At 47.4% G+C, this 22,664-nt stretch overlaps 1 protein-coding gene across 5 annotated transcripts in view; it reads left to right on the plus strand.

Annotated features, from left to right (window-relative positions):
• Positions 1-18,283, plus strand: part of HIP1 (huntingtin interacting protein 1) — a 156,756-nt gene extending 138,473 nt beyond the window's left edge. For 2 of the 5 annotated variants that reach the window (XM_077908176.1, XM_077908177.1), the window contains exons 20-30: positions 826-912; positions 1,356-1,463; positions 1,547-1,680; positions 5,688-5,798; positions 6,615-6,673; positions 7,017-7,110; positions 8,423-8,523; positions 8,784-8,889; positions 9,847-9,970; positions 10,402-10,463; positions 10,805-11,086. In XM_077908176.1, coding sequence (XP_077764302.1) covers positions 826-912; positions 1,356-1,463; positions 1,547-1,680; positions 5,688-5,798; positions 6,615-6,673; positions 7,017-7,110; positions 8,423-8,523; positions 8,784-8,889; positions 9,847-9,970; positions 10,402-10,463; positions 10,805-11,071 — 1,253 coding nt within the window. In that variant the 3' untranslated portion in view covers positions 11,072-11,086. Of the gene's footprint in view, positions 1-825; positions 913-1,355; positions 1,464-1,546; positions 1,681-5,687; positions 5,799-6,614; positions 6,674-7,016; positions 7,111-7,515; positions 8,102-8,422; positions 8,524-8,783; positions 8,890-9,846; positions 9,971-10,401; positions 10,464-10,804; positions 11,087-13,640; positions 13,750-14,467; positions 14,572-14,820 lie in introns of those variants that run through there. The other 3 variants (XR_013385438.1, XM_077908178.1, XM_077908180.1) reach the window with 3 other exon arrangements.
• Positions 18,284-22,664: the final 4,381 nt, after the last annotated feature.

Raw genomic sequence — 22,664 nt, forward strand, 5'->3', positions numbered from 1 at the left:
AAGTACCCAGTTACTGAGGGAATGCCAGGAAATGGGGCAACTGTGGGTGGATTCTGAGGAGAGACTTTCTCCCAAAGCTGGGCTTTGAAGGAAGATGATGGACATGAGCCAGTGGAGGGAAAGAACCGCAGGGGATAATACACAAACTGCTCACCTAACTGAGTGGCTCGCAGTGTGCCAGCCACCATTTTAAGTGCTCCACACACCTCCACCCAGCTAATTCTCACAATAGTGCTGTGAGGTGGTACTGCCCCTCTGTTTTCAGATGAGGAAGCAGGCATGGATGGCCTGAGATCATAACCAGTGAGGGGGGAGCCAGGAGCCACACCTATGCAGTGTGACATGAGCACTCATACTTTAACTCTTATGCAACAATCTCTGTGGACCTGCATCCAGAGGCACAGAGTGGGAATGGCTATGTGGTATGCACAGCATGAGCACAGATTGGCCCATGGAGCCAAGGGTCTGGGTTCAAGATTAATGAGACTTTCAAGGTCCTTGAAAGTCTTACCAGGAAGGCCTGGATTTGATTGGGCAAGCAGACAGGAGAAAGGAGAGGCTGACTCTAAGGCTGCTGATGTGGTTTGCCCTATTTCTTGGCTAAGGGACTTATTGGGTTCAGAAGCTCAGCTTTTGAAGCTACAGTAGGAGAGTCCTGTACAAGCATAGTCAACCCTCTTTCCTCCACCCCCCCATCTTAGGGCAGCTCCTGCAGAGCTGAGGCCACTCACTAGGTAGGCTCATCCATCACATGGCTTAACCTCATAGGAATAAAATGAGTTTGACAACTCTGGCTCTGACTTTGCCCTATCTCCCCTCTCACAGATCATCTTCTCTCCAAGGTCAAGTCTGTTTGCAGCTGCATCGAGCAACTGGAAGAAAGCTGGAGCCGCTATCTGGCCTGCCCAGAAGGTAAGAAAGGTGCAGGATAGGGTCTTTCGCTTAGTGACAGCTGGGCAGCATTCAGAAATGCTTGCATGTGGAGGTAACAACGGGTTCCTGTGCACGAAGAAAGGGGTATGTGTGGGACGCCTGGGTGGCTCAGTGGTTGAGCATCTGCCTTTGGCTCAGGGCATGATCCTGGGGTCCTGGGATCAAGTCCCGCATCGGGCTCCCTGCAAGGAAACTGCTTCTCCCTCTGCCTATGTCTCTGTCTCTCTCTCTCTCTCTCTCTCTCTGTCTCATGATTAAATAAATAAAATCTTAAAAAAAAAAGAAAAAAGAAAAGAAAGAAAGAAAGAAAAAGAAAGAAAAAGAAAAGAGGTGTGTGTAATCCGTAAAGCAGGGAAGGAGGTAGGGAGAGAAAGAGAACACCCCTCAACAGCCCTGAGCAACCTCCTTTAAACTCCTGGCAGATGTCAGTGGGCTTCTCCACTCGGTAACCCTCCTTGCTCACTTGACCAGTGACACCATGGCTCACGTGAGCACCACCTGCCTTCGAGCCCCGCCGGAGCCTGCCGACTGTGAGTACCATGGCTGGGGGACTGGTCTGGAAAGTAGGGGGAGCAGAGGGCCTTCAAAAGTCTTGGTTACCTTGCATCTCCAGCACTGGCCGAGGCCTGCAAGCAGTTTGGCAAGGAAATCCTCCTCTATCTGGCTTTCCTGGAGGAAGAAGGAACGCAGGAGAATGACAGTACAGCCGTGAAGAGCTGCCTTAACAAGATATCCACTATTGCCGAGGTAGGAGCTATGTTACTAGTGGGGGAGGGGGCGGGGGGGTAGAAGTTACAGTGGTTCTTGGGGATGAGTGCTGGTGATCTCTTAGATGGCCTAAGCCAGTTCTTTCTGCGCTTTCCACTTGGCTCAAGAAAGTGAGAGCTGGCAATGAAAAATTTGACCCCCTGAACAACTTTCCAGTTGTAGCTCATGCATTGGCCATGCATAGAGGACCTACTGTGTGTTCGTTACTAGGCTAAGCAGTATCAAAGAAGAGTAAGCATAGTTTCCCTGTTTTTCCAGGATTTGTATCTGATTGAACAGGTTAACATCTCATGTGGAGGTAACAGTGTATTTATTGATTTAATAAAGATGCAGTGAGTATGTCGTACATGATGGGCAATGTGCCAGATGTGGTTGGACAGAGACCGACAAGACATTGTCTCTATGGGAAAGGAAAATAAGGAAATCACTCATTTCTATATAGTAGGATGAGAGTAGTAATCAGCTCTGTTTGAAGAGTTAAGTACAAGGCAATATTTACTTAATTCCAAAAATGGGTCATAAATAATATTAAGTCCAAGGAAGGAAGGGATCAGGGCCATAGTTCAGATTTTCATCATCCCTCATCTGAACTCTTACAACAACTTTCTGATTAGTTTTTCTGCCTTTGGCCTCTTTTTCTTCTGATCTCTTCCAAAAACAGATCTGATTAGGATTTCTCATTTGATAACAAAAATCAAATTATGTAATGTGATAGCCAAGGACCGTCACAGTCTGGCCCTTATTCATCTAGATCCCTCCCACCCACCACCTTCACCTTGTGATGTTGGTGGCTAGCACTGCAGTGTAGCTGCCTGCCTGTCTCTCTCCCTCGTGAGTCCTCAAAGACAGAGCCCATACCTTATTCACGTTGTTCCCTCTGTCCCTGGTGTGGTATCTGGCAGGTGGTTAACACCCAGCAGATGTTTAATTAATAGAATATGCACATAGAGAGCAAAGCAGATAAAAAAAAATCAGAAGGGGAGGAAGGTTCATACTGGGGAGAAGAGGGCAATGAGGTAGGGAATCGTCAATGTCTGAATAAAGGAAGACTTTGGGTAATGGTGAATTGGTAACCTTTCTTTCAATAGAATGACATGATCCTGGTGATATTTTAGTGTTATTAAATTGCTGATGGGGGCCTAGGCAGTGTTACCACAGTCTGCCTTTTGCTGGAGATAGAGCATCTTCTCCAGGGACATGCAGAACCAAGTCTCAGTACGCACACATAGTACGTAGGACACCATGAGATGAGGAAATAAGAATCAAATTAATTGGGCAGCCCCGATGGCCCAGTGGTTTGGCGCCGCCTTCAGCCTGGGGTATGATCCTGGAGACCTGGGATCAAGTCCCACGTCAGGCTCCCTACATGGAGCCTGCTTCTCCCTCTGCCTGTGTCTCTGCCTCTCTCTCTCTCTCTCTGTCATGAATAAATAAATAAAAATCTTTAAATAATAATAAACAAAAGAATCAAATTAATTTTAAAAAGCAAAGTGTGAGAGGAAGATCCTGGTGCATTTCCTTTCTATCAATAGGACTGACCAGATGTTTAGAAGCTCTTCCCAAGACAGGACATAGAAAATGCCAAATAAAATTTGGGGGAAAAAATGTTAATTGAATCTGCACTGGCAGAAAACTAAAGGAAATTCTCAGAATCAGACACCAAAAGGGTGCAGGAGCCAGTGTTTGTTCATCTCTTGGCCTAGAGCTTGGATTTTAATTGGCCGTACACATAGAAGAGAATTAAGAAACAAAACCTAGGCCCAAGTAGCATAGAAGTTTGGAATACAGAGATTTCCTCCCCAAAACACAATTCCAAAAGGTCACACCCCTAGTGAATGGGGGAAAAGCCTACTCTGTTGGAAAGATCTTGTCTCAACCTTGGTTATAGGGGAAGAAAGGAGGAAACACGGCTGGCTAGGGAATTTCTAACTACAAGCCACCTGTCCATGGGTTCAGAATCTATATCTACTATCTGTGTGGCCTGAAAAAACCCAAACAGAAAATTACAGTAGTCAGGTTGTTAGGGGCCCAGGTACCTTAGTAGAAGCAGATCCAAGTGGTCTCTGAAAGGATATACTTTGTATCTAAACCCCAAAGAACTTTCACAGATAAGACACATAAGTTCGCCATAAATGTATTTGACATGTTAAAGAACTTTTCAAAAGGTATTTTATAAGTGTGACAAAGGACTAAGATATTTCCAAAAGTAACTAGATATATTTGAAAAACAACCACTGAACCACGTTCCAGGATGAATCTCACACATGGACTGCTGAGTAAACAAGCAAGTCCTAGGAAAAGTGTATACAGTTAGGACTCCTTTTATTTTTATTTTTTATCTTTTTTAAGATTTTATTTCTTTATTTGAGAGAAAGAGACAGAGAGCACAAGTGGGGAAGAGAGGGAGAAGCAGGCTCCTGCTGAGCAGAGAGCCCAATGTGGGGAGATCCCAGGACCCCAGAATCATGACCTGAGTCAAAGGCAAATGCTCAACTCACTGAGCCACCCAGGCACCCGCTGTTGGTGGGGTGCCATAGCTCTAGGTTCCCTTTTATTTTTTTTTTAAAGATTTTATTTATTTATTCATAGAGACCGAGAGAGAGAGAGAGAGAGAGGCAGAGACACAGGCAGAGGGAGAAGCAGGCACCATACAGAGAGCCTGACATGGGACTCAATCCAGGGTCTCCAGGATCACACCCTGGGCTGCAGGCAGCGCTAAACCGCTGCGCCACTGGGGCTGCCCCTAGGTTCCCTTTTAAATAAAAATCAAAACGGGCGCCTGGGTGGTTCAGTGGGTTAAGCATCCAACTCTTGGTTTCAGCTCAGGTCATAAATCAAGTCCTGCATCAGGGTCTGCGCTCAGTGTGGAGTCTGCTTAAGACTCTTTTGGTAAAATAAATAAAAGATCTTTAAAATAAGTAAATAAAGGTCAAAACATATGTACATAATGTTATACTGTTTAAGGATGTATTTGTATGGAGTTTTTTAAAAAGACACAGTAAGCATTCTCCTGAATTCTGTGTTTATCTTGAGGTGGGGAGCAGGGAGGAGATGGCATTAGGGTGGAATACAAAGGAGATTTTAAAGGTACTGATAATGTTTCTTAAGCTATTCCTGAAGTCAGGTGGTAGATCCATGGGCCATTGTTCTTATTCTTTAAATCAAATCTGTTTTATACTTTGTAGATATAACAGATAATATTTTCAGAATTCACAGGCTTTGCTGTCAGCCCTGAGTTCAAATCCCTGCTCTGCCATTCATTAGCAGAGTGTCTAGGGTCAAGACATTTGACCTCTCTGAACCTTGGCTTCCCATCTGTAGAACAGGACCAGTAACTGCCTCATATGATCACTGTGGATGCAAAGTTAAGTAAGAGGCAGAATGTCTAGTTGGAAGACATCACCCACATTTGAAGATTTTTTTTAAAAACCTCCCAAGGGTCACCTGGGTGACACAGTCAGTTGAGCTTCTAACTCTTAGTTTTGGCTCAGGTCGTGATCTCAAGGTCATGACCTCAAGCCCTGCATCAGACTCTGCACTCAACATGGGGTCTACTTCAGGATCTCTCTCCCTCTCCCTATGCCCCTCCCACTCTTGCTCTCTCTCAAATATTCAAATAAATAAATACATCATAAAATAAATAAAAATAATAAAATAAAATACCTCCTAAGCCACAAATACAATATATTGCAGCTGTGGGGTCAAAGTCTAAGCAGCTGCAACTGAATGGCCTTGTGGGGGCTTTCTAGAAGGCAGGGATGGCTTTCTAGAAGGAAAGGGTTTCTCAGTGAGAGTCCGAGGAGGCTGGAGCATGAGGTTCTGGGGTTCACGCAGTAGCAAGTTCTAGACAAGGCCTGCACAGGAGACCCCTCTATGGGTTCCAGAAGTGTGTTATGTGGCAGGGCCCTCTTCTCCTACCTCTGCCACAGGAGAATAGAGAAGAGATCAAAGAGTCATTGCAGCCTTTGTGATGATGCTGTTCACAGGAGCTCCGGCCCAGAGGCCTAGACATCAAACAGGAGGAGCTGGGGGACCTGGTGGACAAGGAGATGGCTGCCACTTCGGCTGCCATTGAAACTGCTACGGCCAGAATCGAGGTATGGAGGTATTTGCCATGTTTCTTAGGGCAAGGCTCTTATAGCTTCTTATAGCTTCTTGACTTTGTCAATAGTGACATTGCCCCCCTGGATGTATCTAAATTGTTCATTAAGGCTACAGAGGCCCCCTGTAAGACCAGCCAAAACCCAGACTCACCAGGGTCCCTGAGGAATAGAAGATGAGAAGCCTCTCACCTCCTTTAGTGTCAGGCCATCCTCTGTCACAGTTCCAGACTGCTTGCTGGTCCTATGACTTGGGTAGGCCATTCCATTAAGCTCACCAAGTTTCCATTTCTACATGATGGCAGGAGTAATAGTACTTGCCTCAGAGGGATGTTGTAAGAGATAATGCACATTTATCTTACTTAGTGCCAGGTACCCGTAAAATCAACAGACATGATGGTCTCAGGGAAAAGCTGAGTTGAGGGAGTGGCATTGGGAAAGTCACATATGGCTCCTTTGGTGGAAGACTCTGGCTGCCCATCTTGGCATGAGTACCTGCTGATCAGGTACTCACTGGTAGCAGCTGCCCCCTGTTAGTGGGGTTCCATAGCTCTAACAGTTCTGCACTCATCAGCCTGGGAGCCAGCATGTTGAGACAGACCCTCAGTGGACAGTAGAGCCAGTCTGCAGGGGCTGCTTCCCACTGAAGGGATCAGAAGCCTGGATTCGTTTCTCAACTCACCAGGTTGTGGATTGGCCCTTCTGGGTTTGGGTTTCTCAGCTACAACAGGAAGCTGGACACAGAGTATATCAGGATGCCCGTGAGCCCTCAGTAGCCATGATGCACTGAGAAAACCTGCTTCTTTTTAACAGGAGATGCTCAGCAAATCCCGAGCTGGAGACACAGGAGTCAAATTGGAGGTGAATGAAAGGTTAGTCTGAGCAGCATGATGGCACTTAGGTGATTAGGTTGAGTCTCTCCTGCAATGGATTATACCAACTAGAATAGAACATTAGCAACCACAGGCAACATCTAAGTCTGTGTAGTTGTCAATATTATCTTGATGGTAATATTGCCATTGCATTTTAGGGGAAAAGAAACCCCAAGAAGCATCACATAACTGTCCCCAGCCAAGTCTCCTTCCTCACATGCCTTTGTATGGAGATGTATTCCCCCACCGCCCTTCTGATCCGAAGTTTGCCTGTGTTTAGACATGAGAAAGAGAACAGACTCCTTCACTGTTCTTGGTCCCTGACTTTTTTTCCCCCACCCAGGATCCTTGGTTCCTGTACGAGCCTAATGCAAGCCATTCAGGTCCTGATTGTGGCCTCTAAGGATCTCCAGAGAGAAATAGTGGAGAGTGGCCGGGTAAGCATGGATGAGGGCCCCTGGACATCATTCACAGACTCCCCATTCACAGAAGGGCTACATCTGCTCAGTACACTCATCTACATTCAGCGAAATCCACAGGGGCTGTCATCTTGTCCCGTGTATCCATCTGAGGGCACATCCACCACTCATGGCTGAGTGCAGATGCCCTGGGGAAGAAGTGGGGGGCAGCTGCCAGGTCCCCAGGGGGACAGTCAGCCTGAGTCTCCAGCTGCAGGGTCATTAACCTAGGCGACATCATCAGAACCTGCTCTGGAGACCCTGTGCATTGCAAGTCTGGGCCCTTGGAGGAATAAAGGAGAGCTTTTGGAAACTGGGCAAACAGAAGGGCCAGCCTGGCTGCTGACCTTTCATGGGCGTGGCCATGTCTCCTTCCTGTGGCAGAGTCAGCTGGCAGTTATTCACAGGCCAACCCTGCTCCAGTCTCTGGTCCATGTCCTCACTGGGTTTTCTCCATCCTCTGCTGGCCATACTATCATCATGTTCTTCACACACCCTGTATGCAGCCGCCACTCAGGAGACCAGAGGCCCAAGGAGGGATTCCTGAGCCTGAAAACTATTCCTTCAAAGAAGGAAGCCATCTCTGTCTTGGTGGTGGTGCTTTTTCTCAGTCCAAGACAGGGTGTTTTCTATCTCCAAAATAGAGAGTCTGAGCAAGGAGCACCTGTGGATTCTGAGACTATCAGACACTTCCAAAGCATGAACTCATTTTAAAATTCCGAGGAGAAATCATTTGTTTCAGTTATTCACTGTGTACTCTCCTCTTTCAAAATTGGAGCGAGTTGGGATCCCTGGGTGGCACAGTGGTTTGGCGCCTGCCTTTGGCCCAGGGCGCGATCCTGGAGACCCGGGATCGAATCCCACTTCGGGCTCCCGGTGCATGGAGCCTGCTTCTCCCTCTGCCTATGTCTCTGCCTCTCTCTTTCTCTCTGTGTGACTATCATAAATAAAAAATAAAATAAAATAAAAATTGGAGCGAGCAGTTAGACTTCTCTCAGATCATGTTGTTCATATGTGCACGTGAATATGTATATATTCTTGTCTACAACTTGGAAATGTGATAGAATAAAAATGCTATGTAAGTTTTGGAGTCAGAACAGCCTAGGATTTACTTCCACTATTCCCTGCATGAATTTGGGAAAAGGATTTTTGCTTTTCTGAATCTTCATTCTCTCATTTGTAAAATGGGGTAATAATGCTTAGGTCCTGGGGTTAGTGTGAGGTATGAGAGTAATAGACATAAAAGCACCTGGCACCCAATAAAAGCTAGTCATTATTTTCACTTCCTCAGGGCACGGCATCACCTAAAGAGTTTTATGCCAAGAATTCTCGATGGACAGAAGGACTCATCTCAGCCTCCAAAGCCGTTGGCTGGGGAGCCACTATCATGGTGTAAGTGTCTGTCACTCCTCCAATTCCATGGATCCATCTCAGAGAACAGCTGAGGGGAAAAAAGTCTGCCCCTTAGAAACAAACTGTTGATAGGGAAGTTAACTCAAAGTTTAAAAGGGAACCTGGGTCTCCTTGGGCCTCACAGGTAGGCAGGCTGTGCTTTCTAAATAGCCAGGGTGATGGGTGCGGTCTGGAGGTGGGCTCATCAGGGGTTGCAGCTGTCCATGACATAATTTATCTTGTCTCTTCCTGACAACCAGGGATGCAGCTGATCTGGTGGTGCAAGGCAGAGGGAAATTTGAGGAACTAATGGTGTGTTCGCATGAAATTGCTGCTAGCACAGCCCAGCTTGTGGCTGCATCTAAGGTAGGACCTGCGCAGGACTCCCTAGAGCACTGTAAGGTCCGGCTAGGTTGGAGAATACTTGGACTGTGGAGCCTGCCCCAAGAACAGATCCTATATCCTATAGGACCCTTTATCCAGGGTCCTATACTACCCTCTTCTGAGAGCCTGTCATCTGTCAGCAAGGAGCTCTTCTGCCCGGCTGGCCACACGGACTCTTAGCTCTCATTGCTTTTGTGAAAAGTGGCCTTTAAGGATTCCAGCCATGCTGATCTCTGATGAACTCTCAGGGCATTCAAGGAGCACTCAAATAAGGAATATGTCAATGCAGTGAGCTGGTTCCCTGGCTTGGCTCCAAGGTTCCATAGCCAATGGCTGCTGCTTCTTAAGAATCTCCATATTTGAACTATTGCCCTGACTAATTGTAATACAAAGCTTGTTACCAAAAACTGTGAGTTTCATAGTACCCCAGGGAGCCTTCTTATCATCCTTGTTTATTACTATCTCAAGATTTGTTTCTACAACTGGAACAGTTATCACAAGAAAGGGTAAAGCTAGAATCTGAGGCTACCAAACAAATAAGCCAGGAGTCATTTTTGATGTTAGAGATATGTTGGGAGTTGATCCTGTAGGCAGCAATTTTTTTAAAAAGATTTGTTTATTTGAGAGAATGAGAGAGCACGAGCATGCACACAAGCGGGGAATGGGCAGAGGGAGAGGAGAGAATCTCCAGAGCAGACTCCTCACTGAACATGGAACCCAACACCAGGCTCGATCTTAATCCTGAGATCAGAACCTGAGCCAAAATCAAGAGTGGACACTCACCCGACTGAGCTATCCAGGTGCCCTCTATAGGCAGCAATCTTTAAGAAGTCGACTAGTGACCACAGCGGATCCTGTATGTTTGTCAAGAGCCATCGGACCAACTATTTGATTCAATTCTTGCCACTGTATGACCCTAACTCTGCTTGGTCCTGGCAGGTAAAAGCTGATAAGGACAGCCCAAACCTGGCCCAGCTGCAGCAGGCCTCCCGGGGGGTGAACCAGGCCACCGCCACAGTTGTGGCCTCCACCATTTCGGGCAAATCACAGATTGAGGAGACAGGTAGCCTCCCAGAAGCAATGCTTTTCTTTTCCATCCCATTCAGCTATTCTTCCTCACGATCCCAGTTTCCCACAACTCTGTGTCCGCATTCCCTGTTGTCATCTTTTCTACATGCCTACTTACTTTCTCATAAACTGGGATACCACGAAAGCATGCTATTTGTGTCACCATGGCAACAGGCCTTAAGGTAGATTTTCCATTTAGTGATTTCTCTGGATTCAAAGACATGACTCTCCAGGCCTGGTTGTCTCTGGCAGGTGGTGGGGGTACGGGGGGTTGGCACTTCCTCCCCATCTCTCCGTCAGTGACGTTCACACGCATTTTAGAAGCTAGCAAACCAAGCATTTCAGCAGAGCGCTGGCATCCGCTGCCTCTCAGGTGAGAGTCAGCCAGGAGTGTCACCTGACGAGACCTTCCCTCCACTCTTCCAGATAATATGGATTTCTCCAGCATGACACTGACCCAGATCAAACGCCAAGAGATGGATTCCCAGGTAGGATCCCCACTTCTCAGTCTGCTCTGTCTGTTGCCGGGGATACTGACCCCAAATATTATTCCCATCGAGAGAAGCATGTAGGGGAAAGACTTGGGGAAGAAACAAACAGAGATGGACCCAATAGCCCAGGAATGAATGTAAATGATGCTGGAAGGGACACTGGAGTGGAGACAGGTGGAGACAGATAGGTTAAAAATAGAATCTTAACTCTTGCTCACTAGTCTCGGGACTGGTTTCCCCCTCACCGTGACCACCATGGGTCTCCTAGCCGACATCAACTAGCATTAAATATCTTAACGATAGACGGGTTTTTTTTTTTTTCTTTTTTTTTATGATAGTCACACAGAGAGAAAGAGAGAGGCAGAGACACAGGCAGAGGGAGAAGCAGGCTCCGTGCACCGGGAGTCCGACGTGGGATTCGATCCTGGGTCTCCAGGATCGCGCCCTGGGCCAAAGGCAGGCGCCAAACCGCTGCGCCACCCAGGGATCCCTGTTTTTGTTTTTGTTTTTGTTTTTTAAGTGTAGTTGACAAACAACGTTACGTTACTTTCAGGTACCCCCGTAGTGATTTGACAATTCTGTATATTACTTGGTGCTCACCATGATAAGTATAGTCACCATCTGTCACCATGCAACATCATGACAGTATTGTTGACTATATTCCCTGTGCAGTACTTTTCATCCCCCTGACTTACTTACCTTATAACCAGAAGCCTATACCTCTTAATCCCCTTCACTTATTTCACCCATTCCTCCACCCATTTCCCCTCTAGCATCCACCAGTTTGCTGTATTTATAAGTCTGTTTCTGGGTGGTGTTTTGTTTTTTGGTTTTGGTTTTGGTTTTTCAGGATTTTTTAAAATTTTATTTATTTGAGAGAGAAAGAGAAAGCATGACAGGGGAAGGAGCAGAGGGAGAGGGAGAAGCAGACTCCCTGCTCAGTGGGGAGCCTGATGCCAGGGCTCGATCCCAAGACCCTGAGATCATGACCTGAGCTGAAATCACAAGTCTGATGCTTAACTGACTGAGCCACCCAGGTACCCCAGTTTTTTGGCAATTTTTTAAAACTCTGATATGAATTATTTGTGCATGACCTTGGTTTAAAAAAGAAAAATCGATTCACTGAGGACCCATCGAGGACAATGCCATTTCTCCTAGCTATTTAGTAAAGTTGTGGCATGTAGAGGAGAACTAGGACTCAGTGGGATCCTGGAAAAATCTTGACATCCTTGTTCTAGAGTTACTGGTCCCAGTCTTGGGGTAAAGTCCAGATTGAGACTGTTAAAATCCCTAGATGGGTCACTCATATCTTTAGGAAAAATCACGTGGCCAAATACTGAAAGACCCGAAGTCAGGCTCGAGTCCTTGTCATCTACGTTGTCTTGCTTACTGGTCTCATCCAGTTCCTCCTGACTACAGATTCCATCTATATGCTGATAAGTACCAAATTCTTCTCCCCGGCCTCCATCTTCTCCTTGAGCTATGTGCTTGTCCAACTGCCTACTTGATCTCTCCACTTGATACCAAATACATCTCCTGCGAAATGGATCCAAACCAGGGCCCTTGGTTTCCTTCCCATCCAGATCTGTCCCTCTCCTTGTTTTTTCCACCTCCGTAACTGGAACCCCCCGACCCACACCTGGGTGCTAAGACCTAGGAGTTGTCCTTGGGTCCTCCTTCCATTTTCTCTTCTACATCCAGTCCCCTAGCAGGTCCTGTCAATTCTGACACTCCAAGCTTGAACCTTCCCCCTTTTCCATCTCCCTAACATAGCCTAAGCCACGGTTGTTTAACTCCTAAACTACTGCAAAAGCAGCTTAACTGCAACACATGTGAGTATTTGTTTCCAAGTAGTTCTGTGGCAGGGCCAGGGTGGCAGGGCAGTTGGAGCAGAGAATTGCAAAGAGCATTGCTGGAACAGATCCAGCCTTAGGTTGATAGTTGTTGGAACTCTGTGAAAGGCACACGATGGGATTCACCAGATTGTCTCCATCTTTCGGTACATTTTACATTTTCTACAATAAAAAAATTGGAAAAAAAAAAAAAAGGAACCACCTAACTGCATCTAGTTGCTTCCACTCTTGCCCTCTTTACAGTTTGTTCAGGTTCTACGTATTTTGAAAAGCATAAATGACAGCATATCACATCTCTGCTTAAAATCTTCCACTCACTTCCCTTTCACACTTAAAATATCCAAACTCCTGCCCCAGCTCAGGGCCCTGGGTGAAATGATCCTGGCCTGTTTCTCCATCCTCCTCTCGTGTCCCTCTCCCTCGCTCATGCGTCAACCACACAAGGCTCCTTTCTGTTCTTCTGATACCCCAAGTTCCTGCCTGCCTGAGTAGCCTTTGCTGATCACCCTTGGCCTTCATCATATGACCCTGTGTCATCTTCATTACGGTCTGATCTGTTCTTGTTCATGAGTTTGTGTGTTCACCCTGCAGGGTAAGCAGGGGCCTTGTGCACCACTGTGTCTCCAGCACCTGCAGCAAAGCCCCAGGTTCATGATGGGTGCTCAGCAAACATTTCTTTTTTTTTAAGATTTTATTTATTTATTCATGAGAGGCAGAGACTTAGGCTGAGGGAGAAGCAGGATCCCTGTGGGGAAGTCCCTGATGTGGGACTCAATCGCAGGAACCTGGGATCATACCCCAAGCTGAAGGCAGACACTCAACTACTGAGCCACCCAGGCATCCCTCAGCAAACATTTCTTGAATTAGTACAGAAATAACTAGAATGAATGAGCAGTAGGGATAGCCAGGTACCAGCCTTTCCCTTGGTAAGATTGTGCTTTTGCCTGTATGATAAAAACCCTAAGTTGAACCAGCCCCTCAGAGATACCAGAAACAGCTGAGCTGGCTCTTGCCTGGATTTCCAGGAAAGCAGGATTGAAGCAGAAGGGGAACTGGATTGGAACACACCACACAAATAGGATGTTAGAGTTGTTTTCAGACAGATTTCAGAGGAGCATGAGATAAGCCCTCCTCCCATTCAGGCATTGGGGCTATAAAGCATCCCCTCCAGTAGAGGCTCCCAGGGAGGAAACAGAGGAGCCACTAGGGTAGATGGGTAAATGGGAGAGGATGGAGGAAATCAGCAGAGGAGGAGATGGATTAAGTCGAAGTGAGACCATTGTCAGATGGCTGCTCCAAAAACCTTCTGCTCCTCCTGCAGGTCCGGGTGCTAGAGCTGGAGAATGACCTGCAGAAGGAACGTCAGAAACTGGGAGAGCTTCGAAAAAAGCACTACGAGCTCGCTGGTGTTGCTGAGGGCTGGGAAGAAGGTAGGCCTCTTTAAGGGCCCCGCTTGGACACCATGAGGGCAGGGTGCGTGTGAGGAGGGCTTTCCCCTCAGACATGACAGAACGAGGTGCCCTTCAAGTCACCGACTTCCCCCCTCTTCACTCCTAGAGCGTGTTTTCTCTTCAATTGTAGATAATCTTAAAGCCCAAAACTGGCATAAATTGGGGTGAATTGAAAGCTTTTGTTGTCACCCCTCAAGATCTGAATGCTGACCAGCGAGCTCCTCACTCACTAGCCACCATTCCCAGTGAGCCTGGCACGCAGACAGCAGAGTAGTGAATGAATGAACGGCAGCCAGTGAAGAGCCAGCAAGGGGACCACAAGCCCCTGACTAACTAGAGCCAGCAATGGGGAGCAATGGCCATGCTATAGAAGGGGTCAGGGGCTAGAAATGGAGTTGAGTGGGGGATGTTGGGCCCACCAGCCCAGAGAGGCTCTCTCGCCTGGAGTCTTCTGCTTTCCCATGTGCCCAAAGCGGCCAACTTCATCACAACCAGGACTGCTGACTCTCATGGTCTTGATCAACTCTGGGAGCCAACCACAGACGCATACCAGCCACTCCTGGATGTGTAACTCAGGAAGGTAGAGGGTTATGAGCATGAGGTATTTGAGAGCCCAACGCAGTGGCTGTTTTTGTTGGGGAAACGAATGCATGCATACATGAAGTGCTAGGAAACAAAAATCATCGTTGCTTTTCAGGAACAGAAGCCTCTCCACCTGCGCTGCATGAAGTGGTCACCGAAAAAGAATAGAGCCATGCTGACACCCCACACCTCCGAGTGTAAATCTTGTGGCCCGTCTGTGTGTGTGTTATTTTCCAGCCATAGCCCAAACCCTGGAGGGTCCCCGGTAGCAGCCACACCACTCCCACTGTGCCAGGGACCCCAGTGCTGGGGACCCCAGTGGCCTTCCATGGAAGAGGGGGACCTCCCTCCCAGTCCCGCCTGCTGCTTGACCCCTAGATGCTCAGTGACCTTGTCTGAGGGGCTTGCTGTTTCCAAGAGCCTGGTGAGGGGCCATCTCATACCTTTTCTTCTCTGTTTTCCCCTCAGCCTTTTCTGTTTCACCATCTGCACCAACTCGTGAGCGTCAGAGGGCTGGTGGGCTGCACACCAGGACGCAGGGCCTGAATCTTTGCCGTCAGAGCAGCACGAGCGTCCTCGCCAAGCACGCCAAGGCAGCTCTCCCCTCTCTTGGCAGTTCCATGGATTCCTACTGCTTCTTATGGTGGTTGGTTGGGTTTTGTTTTTTTTGTTTTTTGTTTTTTGTTTTTTTTTCGATTTTCTTCTTTCAGCGTTCCCTCATAGAACCACCTCTCCCAAAGGGAGTACCCCTGGAGCTCTGAGCCACCAGGGGCCCCTAAAACAGCAGTTAACAGCAATGGTGCTGCTCAGGCTTCACCTTGGTGCTCCAAGCCAGCCTCCATGCTGAGTGTCCTGCTGAGCGAGTAGGGGTCAGCCGAGGCCACTCCCCAGGGGCAGGCACCACTTCTCGGCCACACTTCCCTCCAAAGGCAGAAGCAGAGCGAGTGCCTTTCCTTCCCAAAGTGAGAGCCCGGCCGGAGGCCTCTGTCCACCTTCACAAGTGACAGGGGCAGAGAAAGCGGGAAAGGAGGGGTGCATGCGGCCCAGGTCTCAGGAGCACTTGGGCACTTCTTGTGACCAGGCTGAGAAACCTTATCACATGCTTGAGTGTGCTGGTGAGAATAGCCACACTTCTTCCCCCTGGCATGAATTTTCCATGCCACCTCCCTTCAGACCCAGGCAGGGCCCTGAGAGGGAGTGTGTGAGGGCTTTCCAATTCCTCTCTCCAAATGTCCGCCTTGGCATCCTCTTGAACCTGAAGAAGATAGTTCCATGTTCTACCTAAGTGACAGACCCAGAAGATCAGGCCAACTTGCTCCCAGCAGGAAAGAACTGTGTGCTTGGTTTGGTATCTTTAATATTTATCACTAACCTCCATTTGGCAGCGGCCTACAGAAAGATGCTTTGAGCAATCAGGATTTGAGGTGTGCCGATGGCAGGGCCGCATTGCTGCCCCAGGTCATAAGTCTTAAAGAATCAGACACACGGCCAACATGCTTCCCAAACAACCAGCCTAGACGCTGAGACAAGTAGGTTCCTCAGAGCCTCTGAGTCAGGAGACTGAGAGAGGGGGACCATTGGCTCTGAGCCCTTGCAGCCACACGTTCCAGGCCCTGGCTGCCTGGACCGGATGAGGACAGAGGGCTCATTGATAGCTTCCTAGAGGCGGGCAGCCTGACACCCCTTGTCCACCTCCAGATGAACCCCAGCATTTAAGTGACCTTCCGATCTTGGACAAACAGTGTCTTCCTTCCTTATCTGTAGCAACTCCTAGGTAGAAGCCAACAAGTACTTCCAGGACCTGTCCCAAAGGAATGTTGCTAAGTGTTGCTACATGACAGGTGGCAAGGCTCCTGTTTGATCACTGTGAATCAGCCCCCCTCTCCCTACCATTGCCCTCCTTCTCTGTGCATTTTCTAGGTAAGGCACTCAAAAAACAGTCTCCCATTAGCTCAGATTCCAAGACTCAGACACGCAATCTCCACATTGGGCTAAAGAGGGCTCAGCAGTAGAAGATGAGCAGTCTTAATGTTTAACACGTCTTTGGGCTCAGCATTTTTCCATCTGAGGCTCAGAAGGAGTGGTGTATGGCACCCTGGCCCAGTTAACACCAATTAAGCCAGTCGATATGTTCTCAGAATTGGTTACCATTTCCGCAGCAGACTAGTTCTCACTTCCAGAGTCTCAGCCAAACTGTTGTGCTCCAAATTACCAGGGGTGGAAAAAAATCTAGTATATCGGACCACACTGGGATTCTCAGAATGACACTCCCTCTAAAAAGAAGCCACGGTCATTTTTAAAAACCTTTGCGGACTTCACATGAGTTATGAAACAGTGAGGAAAGCAGTTAAACGGGAACACAGGCTAATCCCATCTGGCACGAGAAGTATCTGTCAGATGTAGTGTGATTACGTCTGTCATCGCTTGCCTTAGAAGCTAGCCCATCCTCTGGCCAAAATCAAATTGTCCCATCTTGGCTTTTCTAAAAATGAATGTGTTTCTACTTGGTGCGAAATACCTGATTAAAACAGGAATCACATACTGAGGCTAAAAATGAACCTCACAGCCTCTTAAGGTAGTCTCCCAGCATCATTAGTGGCTGAAGTCCCATGGGCCAGGGTACATAGGTCATAGTAAGGCAGGACAACAAAATAATGGCTTAGGACTGAAAAGAGGTCAAAATACAGCCTCTGATTTCGACACTGAGTCGAACGAAAATCAGTGTCTCTGATTTAATTATGGTTGCTCTAATATCTCTAGAATAAGGATATGTGTGTACATAATAAGGAAACAAAATAGAAAAGACCTACCTTTGTGGGGTTATTTTACATCTGAGTCAGGAGTTGAAATTAGACTGTAAGTGTAGATTGTTGGCTGATTCTGCTGCTTACAGCAGGAACCCTAGGATCCTTCCTGAATCTGAGTCCCTAATCCAGTGGCTGGAAGAACCAAACATTGTCCAGAGCATCCTTTCTTGGAAGTGTTTGAGCTGCCAAGTCAACACCAGGGTTTACCAGGTACCATGGGGGTCACAGTGCATGTTGTTTGTTCAGGCAGGTTGGTTTGCTTCGGCCCCTCACTGGTGAGGAGCTGATTCTGAGCTGCTACCTGGGAAATGCTCACTTCGTGGCCAGCTCCTTGGTCCGGAGGGGTCTCCCGGTTCTACTCACCCGGGTCTTTAAAACCGGTAAAGTTCTTGCTACCTTCTACCACCTTTGCCAGTCTCTGGAAATCCTTCCTGCCAGTGAAAGCCTTCGATCCTCGCATTGGCCTTTCAACTCGACCGGCTCTGCCCTGTCTCTGCCATCCTCGGTCCCCCAGAGACCACACTGTCTGTAGCATAGACGACCACCACCACCACCATTGTCCTGCCAGCCTCCACCACAGCAAACTGAGCCAGCTCTCTGCTGCTCACGTCCCCTTTGTCCCCCAGGGTCAGACCAAATGCACGATCACAACCCACAGTGGTGGCACAGCCTCTCACCCCCAGGAGCCAAAGCAACGGAAAATAATTGGTTAGATGCCGTTGGGTCCGATTCTGAGAGTAGATCATTTCCAGACATGTCTTTCAGGTGACCCTCAACTACCTCAGTTTGAAGGCCCTAAACGAAGCTGATTACTACTCCTAGGGACAAACCGAGGGGGTTCAGATAAATCTTGCTGATAACTTATAACAAACTCTCACATTTAGGTTCACAGGGATAGGTTGGGTTTGTTTTTCTTGTTTTTAACCTTTCCCCCCAATTTTCCATTAGAATAGTTCCTATAAATGAATTTCATTCTTTCACTGAGTGCCTACCTTCCCAGGGCAGGTAGCCACTGGCTTTTGTTCCCTTCCAACAATACTTTTATTATGGTATTAAGACCTTTCTTTGTATAATACATTGCATCTGTGTTTTCAATTTTTCAAATAAATATTTCAACCTGGCAATGGAGAGTAGTGGTGTTAACTGACCATCCAAAGTGGTTTTGGGGTCGGGGTCCCAGTGAAAAGCCTACACTTCTATCCTGGGGTCCACTGAATCCCACTTAACCTCTGCACCTCTTAGAGTAGGTCTTAAAGACAGGAATACTTCTGAGGAATACAACTGCTGTAGAGAAACGGGTTTGCACAAGGTAGTCATGCTCCATCCCCTATACACTCTCCTGTCCTTGGGAATGATCAAACAGAACATGCCAAAATCATCGGTACTGTAACTAATCTTGACAGCCAGGTCTGTGCATAAAGTCTGGCATCTCAGGCTATGGATATGCCTTTCTCCACCCTCAAGATGCAAAAGTAACCTGTCACCTTAAAATTGGATGAGACGGTTGCTGCTCAGGGACTGAAGCTGCCAGTTACAAGGGGATTCAGAGCAAGCCAGTCCGTCTGCCAGAGGACCTGCAGAAGGAGCTGATGAATGGGTAGGGCTGGTTGTATGGTGACTTTTCATTATCTGCAACCTCATGCTGCTGGTGCATTAACCCAAGGGGACATCCAAGGGAGGGAGATGGGGAAGGCCCAGGGATGATAAGCAGGAGAACTGCCCAAATGATTCCTCCAATAAGAGAAGGACTGCCCAGTGGTAAGATGATTTGGATGAATACAGAAATGGGAAATGGTTGCCTACACCTGGGATTTTCTGCCCGCTGCAGCAGAATGCAAGTGTGAACCTGTTCCATCTGAAGCACCATTGAGTGGACAGACCTTGGTCACAGCTCTCTTTTTAAGACTTTATTTATTTGTTTGAGAGAGATTGAGTACAAGCAGGGGGAGAAGGAGAGGGACAAGCAGACTCCCCACTGAGCGGGAAGCTGAATACAGGGCTTGATCCCAGGACACTGAGATCATGACCTGAGCTGAAGTCACACGCTTAACCAACTGAGCCACCCCAGCACCCTGGTCACAGCTCTCTTACAGATTGTTCCAGGGCTCAAGTGTGAAGTTGCATCCAGAAAGCCAGGCAGAGGACTTCCTTGAGTTCTGAAGTGTCTTCCAGGGCTCAGATCTGGCCCGGGCCAGCTGTGCTCTCCAGGCAGGGTGTCTCTTCTCTTCCAGGTGTACTCCAGCCCTCAGCCCTCCCCAACCTGTACATGACCTTGACCAGATGCCCCAGAGGCTCTTGGTACTCAGCCTAAGGGGTCTTCCCAGCATCCTGTGGCTGGGCCCCAGTTCTAGAAAGGCAACTTGGCTGGCTGGTCACTCTGGCCAGCAGAGCATTGTAAGGAATCATGAGATTAGCCCCCTAGAGTGATACTAACATGCCATAAAAAAGGGGCATTGAGAGGTGGGAGTTAGGGTTTTTTGGACAGATGAAATTTGTTTGGGGCCTAGGGGTGACCCTGCCAAAGTAAAAAGGAACAAAGGGGTGGACTGGCCAAGAGGGAGGATAGCACAGCAGAAATCTGTGCTGAAGGCATGCAGCTGAGATGTTCTGTACTGTTGTCTGAAGTGAGTTCATCTTGCCCACCATGTTGTCCCCAGTCTCTAATGCATTCCCAAACATACAGTAGGCCTTCCAGCATTTGGGGGTGAATATGAATGATTTCTCTTTTTACACTGCACTCTTAGTTATACACACATGTGATGCATCCATTTATTGTGTGAGCACTGAAATTTTCAAAGATGAAGATTTTCTGTTCTTCACCCTCACACATTATGTGTTACCACGTCTGCTCTGTGGGGCTCTGGGGATGCAGCAGAGGGCAGAAACACACCCACCCTCTGGAGCTCACAGGCTATTCAGGGAAACAAGTAGGATAATCAGGGAAACAAGTAGGATAATCAAATAGTCAGAAAAATGTATAACTCCACTTGACCTTGAACAACACGTTTGAGCTGTGGGGAGTCCACTTATACGTGGGGTTTTTTTTATATATAAATACGGTACAGTACTATAAATGTGTTTTAGGAGTCTCTTAACATTTTCTTTAGCTACTTTATTGTGAGGATACAGGATGTAACACATATGCAAAATATGTGTTCACCGACTGTCTTATGTTATTTTTAATGCTTCTGGTCAATAGTAGGCTATTAAGTTTTGGGAGAGTCAAAAGTTATACATGGATTTTTAACTATGGTTTTTCAACCGTGTGGGAGGTCTGTGCCCCAAATCCCCACATTGTTCAAAGGTCAACTCTACATCTAGAGTAGCACAGTCTCAGAATGCTCTGAGAGCACAGGAGGACAGTTATAGGGAAGTTTCCTTGAAAAAATGAAAACTGAACAAAGGTATACAGAATATGAGGAGGTATTGACTAGGCAACAAGGGAGGGAAAGCCCATTCTCAGCAGGAGCTGTGTATGCAAAGGCGCTGTGGGCCATTGAAGGAATTGAAAGACCATTATAGCCAGAGCAAGGTCGTGATCTTGGGGTTGTGGGGTCAAGCCCCGCATGGGGCTCTGTGCTTAGTGTGGAATCTGCTTGGGATTCTTTCCCCTCTTCCTCTCCCTCCGCCTGCCCCCCTTATGCACTCACGTGCATACTCTCTCAAATAAATAAATAAACAAACAAACAAACAATAAAATCTTTTTAAAAAAGAGAAGTCTGGGCAGAGAAGCAGGAGCAGATCATACAGACAATGGAAAGCAGTTGATGGGCTTTAGGCAAAAGAGCCTCAAACCGTATATGCATTCCAAACAGACCATTCCAATTGCTGAGTGGATAACAGACCAGAGGGCAGGCAGCAAGAATGGATGCACAAATTCAGTGAGGAAGTTCCTGCAGCAGTGCAGGCAGAGTGTGGTGGGAGGTAGACAGTGGCATTGGACACTGGGAGAAGTGACAAGCCAGAAGCACATGTAAAAGGCAAAATATTTGGGCTTTAGTTTCCATAGAGGGTACAGGAGAGGGAGTCTCAGGTTTCTGACTTGTAGAACTGGTGTGGGGTGCCATCCACTCAAGAGAGAGAGAACACAAAAAGAGGCTACGCTTGGCGCGGATATTAGGTCCTTAGCTGAGATGCCTCTGAGCATCCAGGTGAAGATGTAGGGTGGGCCCTGGAGCTCAGAGAGGTCGGAGGAGATGGGAATTTCATGGTAACTGGAACCATAGCTGAAGTGGCCAAAGAAGAGCATGAGGAAAAAAGAGTCCAGCATTGAGGCATTTTCATGTTCAAAATAGTACAGCAGGCTGAGCTGGTCAAGGAGCTGGTCAAGGACCTTTGAAAGACCAGCTTGAGAGGTAGGAGGCAAATCTGATGAATTGACACTTGAAAATGAAGGGGGGACAGTGTTTCAAGGAGTGACACGAGACTGCCAACTACTGCTGTTCTGAGTGCAAGTTACAAGCAGATGCTGTAGGATCTGTTGATTGAGATCACTCCCAAATGGGAAGACCGGGAAAGGTTACATTTGGACTGTAACTAATCCATAAAGGATAGATCAGATATCAATGGGTAGAAATTAGGGACAAGGTTATAGCAGGTGCAGGAAGATGCCACAAAAGATATAAATGTGAGGAAGCAAGGTTAGGAAAACAGCTATAGTCTGGTTTGGTTAAAGCCAAAGCTATACTCTGGTTTGGTGTAAGCAAAGAGATGGGAGATACAGCTGAAAAGGTAAGTTGTGGCCGAGTTAAAGAAAAATTTGACTCCCAGGCTGAGAAGTTTCCATTTTGTTCCCTAGTGAGCCCATCTCTTATCCTCACCTTCTGGGTTGATCTGGTCAGACTGGCCAACTGAAAGTACTTTTTTTGACATTCCATAACATGGTCCACATTCCCTCGTTTACTTATTTTTACACAATCTCTACACCCAATGTGGGACTTGAACTCATGACCACAAGATCAAGAGTCACGTGCTCTTCCGACTGAGCCAGCCAGGTGCCTCCTGCCCGACACTTCCTCCTGAGTCCCCTTTCCACTCTGCCTTACACCTCTCACAATTCCGTGAGCCTGCACCAGGCAATCCCACAGGCACCTCGTTCCATGTGTGCCCTGAGCATCTTCTCTGAGCCAAAACTGAGCCTAGCTGTGACTGCTAGCATGGCAGCCCTGTTCCTGGAGAACGTGTAAGTTTCTAGGTAAGTTTCTAGTAAATGAGTCGGAAGCCTCTGGGACTGTCCTTCAAAATTTCTCCTGAAATCTCCACATCTCTTCTAATTATATTTTCTTTCTGCAAGACCAACATTTGAAATAAATGTTGAAGACTAAATTGTATTCAATTCCTATATGGTCAAAAACAACTAATATTACAAAAGGCATGTCCTCTCGAATTGTGTTGCCTCTGTGAGCACTGCTGAGTTCCCATCACATGCTAGACACTGTAGGAGGGAGAAAAATAAGCAAGAACTGGTCCCTTTCTCAAGGACCTTCCAAACTTGGAAGGAAGATA

This window comes from Canis aureus, chromosome 8 (genome assembly GCF_053574225.1).
Source record: "Canis aureus isolate CA01 chromosome 8, VMU_Caureus_v.1.0, whole genome shotgun sequence".
Taxonomy (NCBI): Eukaryota; Metazoa; Chordata; class Mammalia; order Carnivora; family Canidae; genus Canis; species Canis aureus.